The 16,830-nt window shown below is 54.8% G+C and overlaps 7 protein-coding genes across 7 annotated transcripts; 5 read left to right on the top strand and 2 right to left on the bottom strand.

Moving 5' to 3' along the window:
• Positions 1–1,672, top strand: M421DRAFT_420950 (DUF572-domain-containing protein). Its single transcript, XM_033592661.1, has one exon. It carries the CDS (start codon positions 370–372, stop codon positions 1,261–1,263), a length of 894 nt encoding a protein of 297 aa, XP_033448658.1. The 5' UTR covers positions 1–369; the 3' UTR covers positions 1,264–1,672.
• M421DRAFT_420949 (NAD(P)-binding protein) lies at positions 1,647–2,688 on the bottom strand. Its single transcript, XM_033592660.1, has 2 exons — positions 2,645–2,688; positions 1,647–2,592 (listed from the first exon to the last, which is right to left on the bottom strand). The coding sequence occupies exon 2, from the start codon at positions 2,441–2,443 to the stop codon at positions 1,673–1,675; it is 771 nt and encodes a 256-aa protein (XP_033448657.1). The 5' UTR covers positions 2,444–2,592; positions 2,645–2,688; the 3' UTR covers positions 1,647–1,672.
• Positions 2,582–3,243, top strand: M421DRAFT_160111 (uncharacterized protein). Its single transcript, XM_033587664.1, has one exon. It carries the CDS (start codon positions 2,720–2,722, stop codon positions 3,110–3,112), a length of 393 nt encoding a protein of 130 aa, XP_033448656.1. The 5' UTR covers positions 2,582–2,719; the 3' UTR covers positions 3,113–3,243.
• M421DRAFT_160376 (uncharacterized protein) lies at positions 2,954–4,653 on the top strand. The gene has a single exon (XM_033587665.1). The coding sequence runs from the start codon at positions 3,364–3,366 to the stop codon at positions 4,396–4,398; it is 1,035 nt and encodes a 344-aa protein (XP_033448655.1). The 5' UTR covers positions 2,954–3,363; the 3' UTR covers positions 4,399–4,653.
• On the top strand, positions 4,294–5,863 carry M421DRAFT_160407 (uncharacterized protein). Its single transcript, XM_033587666.1, has 3 exons — positions 4,294–5,218; positions 5,272–5,434; positions 5,492–5,863. The coding sequence occupies exons 1-3, from the start codon at positions 4,535–4,537 to the stop codon at positions 5,761–5,763; spliced, it is 1,119 nt and encodes a 372-aa protein (XP_033448654.1). The 5' UTR covers positions 4,294–4,534; the 3' UTR covers positions 5,764–5,863.
• Positions 5,864–7,569: 1,706 nt separating this feature from the next.
• On the top strand, positions 7,570–12,080 carry M421DRAFT_92650 (uncharacterized protein; the record flags this gene model as incomplete). Its single annotated transcript, XM_033598052.1, has 10 exons — positions 7,570–7,915; positions 7,969–8,169; positions 8,307–8,388; positions 8,531–9,029; positions 9,077–9,449; positions 9,499–10,130; positions 10,211–11,248; positions 11,321–11,457; positions 11,508–11,758; positions 11,812–12,080. The coding sequence occupies 10 exons, from the start codon at positions 7,570–7,572 to the stop codon at positions 12,078–12,080; spliced, it is 3,828 nt and encodes a 1,275-aa protein (XP_033448653.1).
• A 1,325-nt stretch (positions 12,081–13,405) lies between these two features.
• Positions 13,406–15,867, bottom strand: M421DRAFT_63540 (uncharacterized protein; the record flags this gene model as incomplete). Its single annotated transcript, XM_033596068.1, has 7 exons — positions 13,406–13,865; positions 14,039–14,243; positions 14,294–14,373; positions 14,429–14,621; positions 14,701–14,845; positions 14,896–15,190; positions 15,239–15,867. 7 exons carry the CDS (start codon positions 15,865–15,867, stop codon positions 13,406–13,408), a joined length of 2,007 nt encoding a protein of 668 aa, XP_033448652.1.
• Positions 15,868–16,830: the final 963 nt, after the last annotated feature.

Genomic DNA, 16,830 nt, shown 5'->3' with positions numbered 1-16,830 from the left:
AGCGTCCGAGGTTCGCGTTGTTGATCGCGCCAGCCTGCGGGGAGCGCTCGGGAGAGCCAAGCCCCACCCGCCGACTCGCAATCGCGATCGCCTTCACCCGGGCTTTTGTAGCGCTCTCACCTGTTGGCGCCGCTCTCTCTCACCTGTCGTCGCTCTCACCTGTTGGCGCTCTCACCTGTTGGCGCTCTCACCTGTTGGCGCTCTCACCTGTTGGCGCTCTCTCTCACCCGTCGTCGCTCTCACCTGTCGCCGCTCTCTCTCACCCGTCGTCGCTCTCTCTCACCCGTCGCCGCCCTCTCTCACCCGTCGCCCGCATTCTAGCCACGCCGACCCGCCGCCACCGCCGCCGCTGCCGCCGCCGCCGCCGCCATGTCCGAGCGAAAGGTGCTCACCAAGTACTACCCCCCCGACTTCGACCCGTCCAAAATCACCCGCCAGCGCGCCCCCAAGAATGCCGGCCCCCGTCTGCAGACGGTCCGTCTCATGGCCCCGTTCTCCATGAAGTGCACGCACTGCGGCGAGTTCATCTACAAGGGCCGCAAGTTCAACGCCCGCAAGGAGACGACCGACGAGAAGTACTACGCCATCGCCATCTTCCGCTTCTACATCCGCTGCACCCGCTGCTCCGGCGAGATCACCTTCAAGACGGACCCCAAGAACATGGACTACGAGTGCGAGCGCGGCGCGAAGCGCAACTTTGAGCCCTGGCGCGAGGCCAAGCTCGCCGAGGAGACCGAGGAGGAGCGCCTCGACCGCCTCGAGCGCGAGGACGCCGAGCGCGACGCTATGAAGGAGCTCGAGACCAAGGTCGTCGATGCCAAGACCGAGATGGCCATTGCCGACGCCCTCGACGAGATCCGCTCGCGCAACGCCCGCATCGCCAAGGCCGAGCAGGACGGCACCAGCGCGCGCCCTGCATCCCCCGACGACGCCGACGCCGACGCCCGGCGCCAGCAGCAGGAAGACGCCGACGCCGAAGCTGCGCGCAGAGCGTTTGCCGCCCGCGCCATGCCGGATCTGCGCGAGGAGCCCATCGACGACGCCCTGCTGGACGAGCCCATGGAGCCCGCAGTCCCCGCCTTCACCACAAAGGCCAGGGGGAAAAAGGACTTTAGCGCCGCCCTCGGCATCAAGAAGAAAGCCCCACCACCGGGCATCAAGAAGAAAGCCCCACCACCGGCCGTCTCGGCATCCAAGCCTGGGCCCGCGCCCTCGAAGCTGTCGACCGTGCTGGTCGCAGGCTACGACAGCGACGACGACTGAGTTTTGTGCAGGACGGGCACTTCACGGCGTTTGGCGCGGGACGGGAGAGATCATGTTCAATCTTGCTAGCGGGATGGCAGTCCGAGACGCACGAATCAATCGCCATCTTCCCATCTTCTTGAGAGGATGAGGATGAGGATGAGGGTGAGGATGAGACTGAGGATGAGGATGAGGATGAGGATGAGGATGAGGATGAGGGTGAGGGTGAGGATGAGACTGAGGATGAGAATGAGACAGGATGAGAATGAGAATGAGAATGAGAATGAGACAGGATGAGAATGAGAATAAGAATGAGACTGAGAATGAGAACGAGACTGAGAATGAGAACGAGACTGAGAATGAGAACGAGACTGAGGATGAGAACGAGGTCCAACCCTCTTCTTAATCAAGCGAGAATAAAGGCCCAGCCTTAGTCAAACACAATCGCAGCCTTGACACACGTCTGCCGCCGCACAGCATCCATCGCCGCCCCCCACTCCTCGATCCTGAACGTGCGATCCACGATCCCGCCCAGCCTCAGCTTCCCCCCGCCGACATACTCTAGCGCCTGCGGCATGTGCTGCATGCTGCAGAAGCTCGCCAGGATCGTCATCTCCTTCTCCCAGATCTCAAACGGACTCCACGCGATCTTGACTGCCGCGTCGTACACGCCGTACACGACCAGCTTGCCGCCCTTGCGCACGAAGCCGATGCTGCTCTCCAGCACCGTGGGCGCGCCGGTTGCTTCGACGACCACGTCGAACCCGTGAGGATTCGCGGTCCGCAGACTAGACAGGTCTCGCGACGGCTGGTCGTCGGAGATGCTCACGTATGCCTCTGCGACGTCGAGCGCCCTCGCGAGATCGAGCTTCGGGCCCCCTTTCGACGCAATGGTCAGGTGAGCGCCGCCGTTTTGCCGAATCAGCTGCGCGAGCAGGATCCCCGTTGGCCCGCAGCCGAAGAGCAGCACCCTGCTGCCGGCTTCGAGCTGCATGCGCTCGATGCCGTGCGTCGCGCACCCCGCCGGCTCAACCAGGACGGCTTCGAGATCCGGAAGCTCGCCGATGCGATGCACCTGGCGCGCTGGGTAGCGGCAGTACTCTGCGAAGCCGCCGGGCACGTTGCCGCCAAAGGCTGTCAGGCTCGAGCAGAGCAGCGGTTTGCGCCGCCTGCAGTGGAAGCAGGACAGGCAGGGCTGCATGGGGTCTGCTACTACGCGGTCGCCGAGGGAGACGCTGCGGACGTTGCTACCGCTTGCTACAATCGTTCCGACCGCCTCGTGGCCTGGCGATGGTCAGAGACTGTCGTCTGCGGGGAAGTGCAGGCGTGCGTACCCGGTATGAGCGGCCACTGTACATCATCAGCTCGAGCTCATCTGCGCAGTCTCTCACTTGACGCGCACCTTGGCCAGGAACTCGCCCTTGTGGTAGTGCAGATCTGTCCCACAGACTCCACACGCTGAGATTTTGACCTCTGCATGTCAGTACGTGAGCACGGTGCTGGAGGTCGCTGTACTGTACCAGGACATCGTCGTCGCCGATTGCGGGCACGTCGACCTCGACGACGGCGAACTTTTCCGGCGCAGAGTATCTTCACCATGTCCGTTAGTCTGCATCGCCTCGGAAGGGCGGCTTTCGTACTGCAGCGCTTTCATCGTGGCCGGCACGTCTGCACGGCGGCGCTGCTGAAGCTGAATATCCACATCGGTCTCGCTGGGTGCCATTGCAGCCTACAATACTTTAAAGGATCTGCAGCGCGACTCGAAGACATTCTCAGATTCGGGGTCGCTCTCGCTTTATATAGCGTGCGGTCTGCACCTCGAGCCGAGATGCAGCTACACGCGTGCTACGTGTGTAGAAAGCGGGGTTAACCTTGGGTACCGCGCCGTTCGTTCGCGACGCCGGGTGGATCTCGTCTGACCTCAACCTCACTGCCTCGTTTCCAAGTCGCAGACCGCGTGCGGTTGCGAGCTTTGACCACCAGCCGTCTCACGGATCGAAGCGCTGCACATTGACACGGGGAAGGAGGCACGATGCGCGCGAGGACCATGGCCCGGGTGCTTCTATATTCAGCACTCAGACAGCCCCGCCATGGTATGCACTCAAGACGACGAACTGCCCGATGTTGCTGATCAGAGGTATTCGGTGGTCGACGTCGAGTATTGGGTACGTGAATGTCTCCAGCTCCAGCACACAACGCCACCTCGCTCACCAGATCTCACTACAGGCAACAGACGCGCATGCTGGTATCGGAGTAAACCCTACGGATGGATTTCTGTACTTCCTTGACCGCACAAGCGCTGCAAAATCAGCCAAGTGGTTGTGGCAGCGCGCTCCTGTTGCGAACGAATTGCCAGGGTTGAGATCATCGTCTGGCATCGCATTCGCCTTCTGCAACAGAGTGGTATCTGCTGCGACTGTGACGAACCTCAAGTACATCATGTCATGCCAGATCGTCAACGAGCACACGGAGGAGACCATCAAACGCGCACTTGCATCCGTAAGTGCTGGAGATATCAAAGCTTGGCCAGGCACCGACTTTGACTTTGCCTTCGGTGTGAACAAGGGCGAGGGGATCGAAGCGGCTCTGGCGTTCTTAGGTACGTCCTCAGATGTTTTACAGGTGCTGCGACTGACTCTAACAGGCTCACCCAATGGTCTCGCGGCCGAATACTTTTTGATCCAACACAAGCAGCAACTGAACTGGAAGCACACTTGGAAGATCAAGGTCTTGGAGTCATCAGACGGGCTCCCATATATCCTGTTCTGTGTCATAGACCAAGCGCCTTGGAAAGGACCTGTTTCCAACATCGCATCACAATTGCAGAAGCCCCATAGCAAGTCCTGCCGGAATCGCAGTCAGGGCGTAGCATCGAGGAAGAGCAAGGAGCGCAAGACCAGGAAGAGCAAGGAGCGCAAGACCAGGAAGAGCAAGGAGCGCAAGACCAGGAAGAGCAAGGAGCGCAAGACTAGGAAGAGCAAGAAGGTACAGGGGAAACATGCGCCGCGGCCTCAGGTACGTCTGAGGGTTTGTGATGCCGTAGAGATCGTTGTTCAAGAGGGGTGCCTACAAAGTGCTTTGTTAGACTCGAGATGCTTGCCCCTTTCACTCAGTGACTGCCTTCACTTCTTAGACATGCAACCGCACATTTATTAGCTCGCCGTACCGCCGCGCGAAAACGTTTCGTTGCGCTGCCGATGGCACACTGACCTTGGACGCGCTGCACCGTCTCAACCCCACGTGTCCGCTTCGGTCCTCCAAATCGACAAGGGAAGGAGCACTGAGCGCCACCATGAGATCTCTCGCGACGGTCACGTTCATAGTCTGCATTACATCTGCAGCTAGCCGTGCTATTCGAGCACCCTATCGACCGGCCACTTTCACTACATTGAGTCTTCTGCCCACACTGAACGTGCGCGAGCTTTCATCGAGCAATATGACCTCAAATATCTCTACGGTTGTCGCAGCTACCGATCTACCCAACGATGAATGGAGCTTGGACAGCGACGATGATGATGACAACGATGGAGGAGAAGAAGGGGACGACGATGACGACGAGGAGACAGAGCTCACTCCAGAGCAGAAGGAGCAAATTTGGTGCAAAGCCAAGAGTCGCGGAGTACAGCTGACCAAGGCAATGATGATGCGTGATCAGGAAGCCGCCACCTTACTCCAGTGGCCATACACCCAAAGTCCGTGGGATGGTGATCTCAAGTCTGAGTTGACCAAGTGGGGCTACCAAGAAACCAACCATGCAGACGAGCAAGTCGACGCAGCGTGTGACTTTGAAAAGACCCACGAGGTTGGCGACGCCTTCAGGGATCTCCATATCGATCCGCGTCCCGCTGGACATGGTGGCCCAAACCATTGTTTTTACGTCGAGCATATGAATGGACCTACTGTCATTCTTGATGACGATGGCGAGCTGCCATTTGAAGAGGACCAGTACTATCCTGCAGATGGCAAGAAGTATCGTGTATGTTGTCACCACTAGTAACCACATTCGAGTACTGACTCGGTCCCTCAAAGGTCACACAAGGATACGCCAAGGTTGGCGTCAACCGCATGGACGGTCTCGTGTACTTCATCCACCGCCAGAGCCCTGAAGATGCCGCCGAAGAACACTGGAAACGCAGGCCTACGGGCGATGAGTTACCAGCCTTGAGAGCTAGCTCTGACATCGCATGGGGCAGTGAGTCGTGTGCTTTTCCGGCAGAAGCAGAGCTGATTGCTGACTATCATACCACAGTGTGGAACCGCGTGGCTGAAGGCTCGCAGAAGCTGAACTACTTCATGGCTGTGCAGATTGTCAATACAGAGTCCCAATACATCATGTCGCGCGCGATGCAGCAGTTCAACACAGACGAGATACCACCCTGGCCAGGCAAAGACTTTGAGTTTGCGGTCAAAGGCAAAGACCAAGATGGCAACATGCCCGAGTCAGAATTGCTCCGAATGGAAGCCGCCCTCGCGCTGCTAGGTGCGTTGCACAATCACACCCACTCTTTAGCACCAATCTGACATCCTCAGGCTCCTCAAACGGTCTCGGCGCCGCATACTTCCTCATCCAGCACCGCCGCCAGCTGGGCTGGAAGTACATCTGGAAAGTTAGGATCTGGATGGCTGGCGAAGGCGTGTGGGCGAACCCGAATGTCCTCCTCTATGTCTCGGACCATGTCCCTGTTGCTGGACCGCGGGCGCTGGACGAGCAGCTCGATCGATTACATGTTGCACAGCGGCGGAAGCGGGAGCTGGCTACGAGCGAGAAGGCGCTGATTGTGCATATGAGTAATGAGGGCAGGACTGTTGTGAGGGAACATAGGGTGGTAGTTAGATTGTAGCTCGGGAGTGGGCTGGTCGCAAAGACTCGTACGGTAGATGGCCCTTGTTTTCATGTCGGCCCTATTGAAGATACTCATGCTCAGGAAATACTCCATGCGGATATGAGATCGATTGCATCTAGTGCCACCCCCAGCTATGACCAGCCCTTCTAAGCTCCCGCTGCATCCCGTGATCTCAAGTCTCCAGATGTTCTCTCATCGGGATCGACATCACCAGCGCCCCTTCTGCCTCGGCTATCCACCTACTCTTCTCTGCCCTCCTGCAGAGGGCTCTTTCGATACGCAATAAAGAAGTCCTGTGGATGATCTGCACAAGCGTCAAACCGTCGTCTTGCAAGCAGTACAGGCTACCGCGTCGAACAAGTCGGTGTTGTTGAAGAATACTCGGTGCCGCTCAAAACGAGAGAGCCAGCTCCTTGGTCGGCAGACACTGCTGACAAAGCCTGGGCCCGGAGGCGACATCTGGGAGCACATGGAGAGGATATGAGGAGTGTATTGTGCACGCGAGGCTGGCGCGTAAGGACTTGCGGGTGATGTTGGACGCAGAGGTGGTGTGGTGTATCGCAAGCGTAAGGATTGCTGTGGTGTAGTAGAACGTGGCAGCCCACGTTGACGACTGAAGATGACGGACTTCATCGTATTGCCAGATTTTTCTCATCTCTAAGATTATCTCAATCGTCGGACTTCAAGCGCTACAATCCGTTGCGCGTTCGTCCATGCCAAAGGGTCGCTTTTGGATGAAAGTTCTGGTTCACAATACGCTCTGAATTTCTTTCACTACGAGTTTAACGATTTTGAGCGCGGGGTTCACAAAATTATGGCCCGACAAATTGAATGTCCTTGTACAATCAAAACACCTTCAACTATCTCCAATTTCGTGGTCTCTCAGCATGAGGCCACAACGCTTCGCCGCCGCCGCGATCCTGCCTCTTCTAGCAACATGTCGCGACACAGCTCTCCCTCCCTACGCCATCGTGAATCTGAGTTCGATGTCGATATCCTCTCCTGGCGACCCTCTCAGCAGGTCCCAGCTGACTGCGGTGCTAGTGGCAGCTGACGAGCCCGCTGTCGAGCAAACGATCTGGCAAAGATGCGTATGCCGTGGTCAAAAGTTGAAAAAAGCGTGTATGTCCAACAAAGACGTAGCTATCCAGTTCGGAGCTCTGTTGGACATCCAATTCGATGGTACACTTGAGTCAGAGCTTGCGCGCTGGGGATACGTCGAGCGCAATGAGGAAGCAAATCAGGAGCACTGCGAAGTGTTTGAAATGACGCTGAAAGTTGTACTGGAAGGTTTCCAAACCGAAGGGTAGAACAAGTGCTTTTAATTTCAGCATAATCGTGGTGAGATGGGTCCTCTCCCGGGAGAGAGTGCTAGTGGCTGGGTCCCCGTGGAGGAGCAGACATACCGAGTTAGTCCTTATGTGCTGTACCACAGTAACACCTGATCTAATTCGAGCCATAGAACACCTACGCCAAAGCCATCATGGCCGCTAACGCAGATGATGGGGCCATCTGCTTCATAGATCGCAGGTCTGCTGTATCAGGTGCTGCAGGGGCATGGGGCGTGAGCAACCCGCCCGTTGATGAGCTTCCAAAACTGAGGCAGATGTCTCACACGGCCCGGGGAATCTGGCGTCGCGTTCGTCCAGACGGCGAGGGTCTTGGTAACTTGAAGTACTTCATCGTGAGCCAGGTCGTCAACGCAGAAACGGAGCATCTCATCGCGGATGCCCTCAAGACATACAGGCTTCAGGCGCGCCAGACTGAATTGTCTGAATGGCCAGGAGTGACGTGGGCTGTTGAGACTCAGGAAGGAGCAGCTATGCTTGGTAAGCCAAGATATATTTTAAAGCTTGAGATGGCATTTTGGCTAGTCATACAGGCTCACCGAATGGCCTTGCAATCGGGTACTTCCTATCGCAGCACAAGGCGCAGCTCGGCGGCAATAAGTATGTCCACCAGGTACAAGTCTACACCGAAAACGAAGGCGGGGATCCTTACATGGTGTTTCACGTCAAAGACGCACCACCGGCGATCTTAAAAGCTGGGTTACGAGGCGGAAATGGCCAGGCGCAGCCGCACAGTAGGATGGAGGGTGATGGGCAAGTCATAATACGCGATGTTCGAGGGAAGAACATGCCAAAGGCTAAATTGTAGATTGCTTCAACTTTTTGGGGAACTGTAAATGCTCGAATTCTTGGATAGAGTATAATTTGGTAGGTGGTCAGACCATCGTCATCAAGAGATGCTCTTTCACCTTCACTGTTCTTCACACTCGTGACATTGAGCGTAACGCGCTCCCGTAGGTGCTACCACATAAACTAACTCTGCACCGTTCAGGTCAGTATTCCCCACCCACACTCAACACCATTGAGCTGTCACCTCAACATGAAGATTTGGGGTGTGATTGCCTCCGCGCTGCTACTTGCGCTTGCAGTGTGTAGGGTCGTACCTTCCCTCCCGCAGCAGTATACAACAACCAACAGCACCACACTCACCAAAATCTTCGGTGCCTCGCCCACTGTCACAAGTGATGCTGGAAGGACTCAGCTTGCTCCACGCGCCGACTCACCTCCACCAGCGAAACGCCCGGAACCAAACTCAAACTCGCCCGCTGAGTCACATTCAGAATGGGACAAGCACGTGTGCCGCGGCGAGAAGCTCACCCGAGCTTCAAAATTGGACAAGGACAAGGCAGAAGCGTTTGCTCTGCCCATTAGCACTAAATGGTCTGGCAATCTCGAGACTGAGCGCAAGCTGTGGGGCTACTTCGACAGTCCAGATCCCGACTGCGATCTCGAAGGCTCGTACTACGACATCACGAATGCGCTGGAGGCACTTGGCGTTGAGAAGAGCGAGTGTTTTCGCACTCAACATTACGATTCGGAGGGAGAAATCAGCATCAAGGACCAGACGTACAAGGTTGGAGAGAAGGAATACCGTGTAAGTCTTTCCGGCTTCGCATACCGCACTGTACTGACTGCCTTCAGGCTACCGGCGCACATGGTACTTTCGCTATCAATGTCGAGGAAGGAGCTGTGTTCCTCATCGATGTGGCGTCCGCTCCGCGCAAGGCAGCGCAGCTATGGGGCGTTGATGCGGCCGCGAAGGACCAGCTTCCTGAGTTGATCCAGATATCTGATATCGCATGGGGCTTCTGGCACCAAGCTCATGGCGGCTCAGACCTTGGACACATTACCAAGTTCGTCGTGCCGCAGATCATCAACGACATCACTATCCGTCTGATAAATCAGGCGCTTGAGACGTACAACGTTCCTGATGGTGAAGAGCGACACAACACAGTACCTGAATGGCCTGGCATCTCCTTCAAGATTGATACTCCAGCAGGAAAGGCTCTACTAGGTAGGTATACTAGGAGGCTTCTTACTAAGAACGTACTTACCTTGTTCAGGCTCTCCCATCGGAATCCCTACCGCGTACTTCTTGTCCCAACATAAGTCAGAGATAGGAAAAAACAAGTACGTGAGTAGGGTCACTGTGTTCCGTCCAGATGAGGATACTGGATCGGACGAGCCATCAATCATATACTATGTCGAAGACGCCCCAGCGCCTTCACAAGGGGACCAAAATCCAGATCAAGACCCTGAGAAGAACTCCGAACACACTGAAGGCCACATCCGTCGAGATCTCGTGCTGACGACAGATGATCTCGTGTCGACCACAAAGAAGGATTCCTGGCATGACTGCGTATGCCGTGGAGAGAAGCTCACGCAGGCGTGCAAAGCCGACACAGATAAGGCAGCTCAAATCGTAACCCCCATCAATACGCCATGGAAGGGTAGCATGGTAGCCGAACTTGCGAAGTGGGGCTACCGTGAGCAACCAGCCATGTCTCACTGCAACTTTGAGGACATTGGGGATGCCCTAAATGCCCTAAAGATCAGTACACTGTCGGAACCTGAAGGTGGTCTGAACTCCTGCTACAAAGTCCGCCATTCGTATGAAGACGACTACAGGGATCTGGATGGTGGGGTCATCAGCGAGGAAGACCAGACTTACACAGTCGAAGAGAAAACGTATCGGGTAAGTAACCTGCACATTCCCTTAGCCACGCTATGTTCATAGCTGGATCTCTTTGTGTTTTACTAAATCTTTCCCTCCAGATGACCGACGCTCATGCCATCATTGGAGCCAACACCCTTAGTGGGGTCATCTTCTTTGTCGACTTTAGGTCGGCTTCCCATGCGGCTGGATCACTCTGGTATCCCGAGATTCCAACAGCCGAAACACTGCCCAAGCTCAGAGCGATCTCAGACATCTCCTGGGCGTTCTGGAATAGGGCGTGGGAGAAGCGATCAGGGAAGAACCGCGACCTCGGGAACATCAATTTCTTTGTCGTTCACAACATCGTCAACGAGAAGACGAATCAGCTGATTGAGAAAGCCTTGCAAGTCTATGAGCCACCAGAGGGGCAGCAGCGGTTGACTGAGCTGCCAGAGTGGCCAGGACTGATACTCGATGTGGAATCAGAGCCGGGCAAAGCATTGTTGGGATCTCCCAACGGTATTGCCGCCGGCTACTTTCTGGCCCAACACAAGGCTGAGATTGGTGCCAACAAGTATGTGTATCAAGTCCAAATCTTTGAATCAGTACGGGGTTTCGGACCATCGATGATTCTACATGTCAAAGATGCGCTGGCACCTACAGCGGATGACACAACACCTCCAGTAGACCGAAGGCGGAGTAATGATCTCAATGGCCGTGGCCTGATAACAGCAATTAACTCATCCATTGCGCAGTCGCCTCCGGCTTCTAATGATGTGGTAAGTGTTATAGCTAAGAAGAGGCCTGATGATGATACGCTCTGGAACAGCTGCAAGTGTCGAGGCGAGAAGATAACTCAGGCCTCCCTGCAGAACAAGGTTACCGCGACAAAGCTTGTGAATCCTATCGATAGTCCGTGGGAGGGAACTATGGAGGCAGAGCTGACGCTCTGGGGATACAAACAACCCAAGGGTCTTGGACTGTACTGCAATCTCGATAATGTCGCTGCATCACTCAAGGAGATGGGAGTCGATACGAAGTTCAAAGAAAATACCAAGAGTGCACAAAATGAGTGCTACCAAGCTCATCACAGCAGAGGGGGACCACGCGGACAGATCAAAGAGCAGACCTATGTCGTTGGCGATAAGACCTATCGGGTGAGTGGAGGACTTACGCTCACTGGACCTGACTAACATTCTCCACTCTAGATGACTGACGCCATCATGCAGATAGGCGTCAATGCTCGCAATGGTATGATCACGTTCTTCAACGTCCGATCTGCGGCACAAAGCGCTATGCAGATCTGGGGTGTCGACGAAGTTACTGCCGATGAGTTGCCAGAGCTCAATCGAGTCTCTGATATCTCGTAAGTCCCACCCATCCCTGCCTCTGACACAAATTTACTAGTTTTCGCAGTTGGGCATTCTGGAAACGCGCCCATAAGGACGACGCCGGTCTGAACAATATTCAAAAGTTCTTCGTCCATGATGCCGTGAACGAGGATACACTGAGGCTCGTTGGTGTGGCTTTGAAGACCTATCAGGTCCCGGAGGGAGACATTCGTCGTACTCGTCTTCCCAAGTGGCCAGGACTGGTCTTCGATATCGAAACGGAAGAGGGCAAAGTCATGCTCGGATCTCCGAATGGTATCGCTGCAGGATACTTCCGTAAGTCTTGAATTTTGGTCATTCCTTCGGTTCTCTTCTGACTTTACCTATAGTCGTGCAACATAAGACCCAACTCGGTTGCAACAAGTACATTTACCAGGTCACTCTTTGGTCTGACCCCGATGGCGATGTCCAAATGATGTTCTGGGTAAAGGATGCCCCTCCTCTGCAGGACAGACAGGAAGAACGAGACGACCGCAAGAGGTCGACACAAGATGAAGATAATGGAGCCCATGCTTTTGGCAAAACTGGAAGGGTTGTGAAGCGCAGCCAAGACGGTAGGAAAGCAATCAGGGAGCACTGGATACTCGCGATGTTGTAATGGCACGTGTACTTCGAAGCTGTTGAGTTGCAAGGATCTGCTGATTTCCGTCCTGGTGAGGGCGCTCATGGAAGCACAATCTGAGTGATAAGGGGAGGCGACACGGCGTCGTAAACAATGTAAAGGACCGCCACTATCGTTTCCATCTCTCATTGTCACGAACTCACTGGGTATCTGGTGGCGCGTACGTCACCGAATCTGTTAATATGATCAGTGGTTCGTTGCTCGAGAATGTCGCCAAATCGCACGCCTGATCTACGAACGCTGGCATGTTTGACATCGTCCCCAGCCACTCCTGTGGTACGACGTTGGATACCGCACCCGGCTGGCCACCTTACATTCTGTTGCACGTGGGAACGTCTTTACTATACTCATCATTGAAATCCCTACATGCTCCTCGCGGTTCAAATTGCGCACGAAGACATCTTCTGTCGCCCCACATGGAGCCGCAGATTTCTTCCCTGCTCAAGCCCTCCGCTCACGCTCTTTTTGCTGCAGCTCAGTGTAGCTATCTGAAGCAGAATTTTGAAGCTGCGGGGCCATTCCTCATCAACTATGCTCCCGCCTGCCGCGGGACTAACCCATTTTTTACTCACATTGCGCCCTTGCATGTTTGCAGCGAAAGCTTATGGCCACTCGGTCGCAGCCGTCTGATCGCTAGTGTGTAAGAGGGAGTTTTCCGCGCAGGCGGCGGCTTTGCAACCGCCAAAATTCCGAAGCTGTCGCTCCGCGGCGGCAAGGGCCCTGCTCCCGCGCTGTGGGGCATTATTAGGCGCTAGGGGAATATTGGCTGATCGGCGAGGTGACTACGCTTGGAGTGCATCGCACGAGGTTGGGGGGCGCGGACGCTACGAGCAGGTAACGTTACGCCGCGCACACGTAAACAAGCAAGCGCACTGACGGGCTCTGCAGGCCAAGGAAGGCTTCCCGAACGTCAATGCGTCGCAAGTGTCGATCTCATGCTATTGGTCGGCGGAAGAAGCGCTCCGGTGCGGACTGTACGGTCGGTCCTACGGCGGAGCCGAGCCGGTGCTCGGTGCTCGGTACCTATCGTTGCAAGGAAGTGGGCCATTATGTCACTTTGGACAGAGCTTTCTGAAAAAGGTATGCATTCGGCGAGAAATCGCGATGCCAAATACTGGACGCAAGAGAAAGAAACAGTGATGAGCCGAGATTGTAAACCTGTTTAAAGCTACAGAAACATCTCTGCGATCGTGGAATAGGGTATCATAAAGACGAGAGCAAGCTCTCGCGTGCGACCTGGTATTCACAAGAACGAAATCGAGAGGTTCCAGATTCGCCTTTTCTGTCCCTTTGCCTAATGCCTATGTCTGCTTGTCCTCGAGATTCAGGTTCTCCCACCTGGATATGACAGCATCCATCCTCATTGTCTCTGTGTCCTTGTCGATTGATCGCGTGTCGGCAATGTACTGACTACTGACCAGCTCGGCAGCCTTCTTTATCCACTCTTCGCTCGTGCAGTAGTCAAGTGCCCCTTGCACCTCCGCTGGCAATCGCACGCCTAGTGCTGCACACTTCTGCGTCAAAAGTCGAAAAATCGGTTGTGCATAATAGCTGTAGCTGAGCAGGACCGTGAGAGCGCGTAGACAGGTAACCAGACCCTGGTACCGCTCATCAGTTGCGGATTGTGAAAGGAGAGGCTTATTGTGCGACATCTCATCAAGGGTGCCGAAACTTGCAACAGTAATGCCGTGTATGACAAAGGTAATGGCGTTCGACCAGCCATGATGTGTATCGTGTACCGAGACTAGGCGCCGAATCTCCCTTAGAGATGATGCTACGACATGCCTCGTGCGGTCAATGTAAGGTGCATCCTGCTCAGAGGATGCTTCGCGGTCCATGACTGGTCGAAACAGCTTGACGATGTTGACGTTGTATTGCATGCTGTACATAGTCAGTAACTATGTACAGCCCTTCTAGAGAGTTGATTAACTTACGCGCAAAGTAAATGGACCTGAGATGGATACTTGTCGGGATCTAGGGTGGAGGGTCGCGAGCGCCACCAAGACCTCAACCGGGAGTAGCAGGCATCGATGCGATCGGCACTTCGCGCATCGAGTGGGTTCGTACATTCATTACCTTGTATGATGCTGACACAATCATGGAGGATGGTGTGCAGCACGCACTCAGAACGGAACATGGCTGACGAAATGCGTTAGCTCTGTAAATCAGGTTATGACTATGCTACTTACGTTCAGCGTCCTGGTATGGAATCTGCGCTGCAGGAAGGCTCTTGATCAGTACGGGAGATGAGTACGTGATTGCCATGGTGCTTAACAGTTATTAGCTGCAGGGAGCGCGTTTAGAACGATTCAAGTTTGACCTACAGCTGAAAGTTGTGTATCGCCCACGCAGTCACTGCTCGAGCTCTCCTCCATCTATCGACGGAAATATGTGTAGGTGTTCCGCTGTTTTGAGACGTTTCCTCATCGAACAAGCCTAGGTTCTGAGCAGATTTGCATGCTTCCACTAAAAACCTCTGACCGTCTCTATCTCGACCGTATTTCGCAAGAACCAGGTCTAGAGCACTGGTCAGGATGTGTATCACAGCGCTGGCTACATACGCGCTGTCTGCATTATGCTTGAATGCGTTACTTACAGAAGATCATGCCAGCTTGCACCTTCGTCAAGCTGTCCCTACCACTCTCAATAACCCACAACCGCCGCGCCTCGTAGTAGAAGGAAGTCTGGATCGAGTTCGCGGAGAGAGGTTTGTTGCGGTCTTTGACCGCAGAAGAATGGAACTGTCTTGTGTCAGGATACATTGGGTGTGCAATCTTGACTGTATACTTACACATGCCGATGCAAGCATAATGTTGACTAGAAGTTCAGAACAAAAGTCATTACGGCGCGATGAAAGATCTGCAAGAAACGCATCTCGGTCCAGAAAATGGTAATAGACATATTCTCTTTCCGTCCAGGTGGTGAAAAGGTGAGCTAGAAAGCCAGTGTCATCTGTGACCCGTGTCCAGTCGCCAATAAAGCCCAGCCGAGGGTCTGCAGCCAGGTCATCTGCAGCTGCAGTAGAAGGTGTGTGCAGGATGGCCTCGATGGAAGTGAGCCGTGGCAGAGAGCTTTGACTATCTGTGCTGGAGTTGGTCAAAATCGCTCCCGGGTGCTGCGCGCACGTTGCTTACCGAGCTGACAGATCTTGGGTGTGTCTGCGTCGTTGGGTAGCTGGGCCATCGAATCCCATGGGGTGCATGCCTAGGCAGGGTAGACTGTAGGACTCCAGATCTCCAGTAGAATCCAGAGCGTGACGCAGCGGAGGAAGCGTTATGGAACCCAATGGGTCGCGCTCGGCGTCTCTCCCAGGTAATGTTTGTAGCGGCTGCTGGTTGAATAAATCTCCATGTCGTACGTAGTCTGCAAGCTCCTGGATGCGTTGGCACGGTGGGACGTCTGGAGAGTTGGATCTGATGCGCTTGAGGATTTCCATAGCCTCGTGCTCTGGCCGTAACCGGAGAAAGTCATAGAGCTGACGGAGATTGGACAATTCGCCCTGCATCTCCTCATTTTTGCGTTTCATCGCCTGCGATGGCTTCTCATTGGGGCCAAGTTCGTAGACGCACTCTGTGTCTTTTTGAGAGCAGCATGTGCATATTGGACGGTTGCCGTCACATTTCGATTTCCGTTTCCGGCATGCAACACAAGCACCAAGTGTTACCGTGCGCTTTGGCTTCGACGTCAGTATGGGTCGGGTCTGTGGTTGTGGTGTTGGCTCTTGATCCAGTGGTGCTGGTTGAAGGGCCCGAAAATTAGACATGTCGGCGGCGCTCATCAACACGTGGTGGTTTGTAGAAAGCGAACCATTCCAGGGCGAAGACAATCAAGGCAAGTGGGCGCAAGCCCTGCAAGTCAGAGTGGATGAGGTCAATTTGGAGGAAGAGAGAGAGAGATGGCACCGCATGAGGAAATGCGCTCGTGATATTAGAGGCAGGGTTTTCTGTGGGGAAAGCATGCCGGCGGGAAGGTACGAGCTTCACAGCCACCGCGGCAAGGTTGTCAACGAACAACATCTGGCCTGGCAAAACATAAAATCCGGAGCCGGTCAAACTTCTAGACTGACGACATCACAGCGGCGAGATCTTTAGGGCAGTCCGCTTTGCCATTCTCGTTCATTTGAGTTACGGGACGCACGAGTCTGACATACACACCAGGGGCCCGCGGATCAGCGTGCCTTTGCCTCAGGGAATTTTGGTAAACTTCGGCAAGTCATTCGCTGCGGGGCTGGGTCCGTTCGCATAGACTGGGACCTTTGCCGTGCGTCAAGTCGCCCGACAGGCGCCGCCCGTCAGCCTTCCAATGTGGGAGCCCTGCGGATGCATGTATGCGGGTGCAACCTCGATCATCACCCCGTCATGCTAGGCTTGAAGACGTTGTAGCTCGACCGCGCAGGCTGAGATCAAAGTTAGCGTGCAGATGCCTCGCGACGCATTCCTCATAAAGTTGCTCAATCTTTTATGGACCGAGATCTCCAGTCATTAATAGGTGGAGTGGGCTCGGAACATGCCGGTGACTGATTGGAAGTTGGGAGCACCACCTCTAGCGAATCAGGGCGTCATGTACTATCGGAACCCACCTCCGCGCAAGTCACGTCCCTGCGCAGCCTCTCCAAAAAAGGCGCCGACGAATTTGATTGCTTGTCGCGCAAATCCCATTGCTGCTGAAAAGGTAGTAGTAGGTAGTGCATTATCAGGGGTCTGACCCGGCACGTCAAGATGCTTTC

This window comes from Didymella exigua, assembly GCF_010094145.1.
Source record: "Didymella exigua CBS 183.55 unplaced genomic scaffold M421scaffold_14, whole genome shotgun sequence".
Lineage (NCBI taxonomy): Eukaryota > Fungi > Ascomycota > Dothideomycetes > Pleosporales > Didymellaceae > Didymella > Didymella exigua.
Note: the sequence above shows the minus strand (reverse complement) of the source record. Positions and strands in the feature narration are given on the sequence as shown.

Bases quoted from the DNA above. Each gene is read 5' to 3' on its own strand.
- M421DRAFT_420950 (XM_033592661.1), top strand. From the start codon at position 370: ATGTCCGAGCGAAAGGTGCTCACCAAGTACTACCCCCCCGACTTCGAC.
- M421DRAFT_420949 (XM_033592660.1), bottom strand. From the start codon at position 2,443: ATGCAGCCCTGCCTGTCCTGCTTCCACTGCAGGCGGCGCAAACCGCTG.
- M421DRAFT_160376 (XM_033587665.1), top strand. From the start codon at position 3,364: ATGTTGCTGATCAGAGGTATTCGGTGGTCGACGTCGAGTATTGGGTAC.
- M421DRAFT_160407 (XM_033587666.1), top strand. From the start codon at position 4,535: ATGAGATCTCTCGCGACGGTCACGTTCATAGTCTGCATTACATCTGCA. The intron at 5,219-5,271 runs GTATGTTGTCAC...GGTCCCTCAAAG, and splicing joins CAGATGGCAAGAAGTATCGT to GTCACACAAGGATACGCCAA. The intron at 5,435-5,491 runs GTGAGTCGTGTG...ATCATACCACAG, and splicing joins CTCTGACATCGCATGGGGCA to TGTGGAACCGCGTGGCTGAA.
- M421DRAFT_160111 (XM_033587664.1), top strand. From the start codon at position 2,720: ATGTCAGTACGTGAGCACGGTGCTGGAGGTCGCTGTACTGTACCAGGA.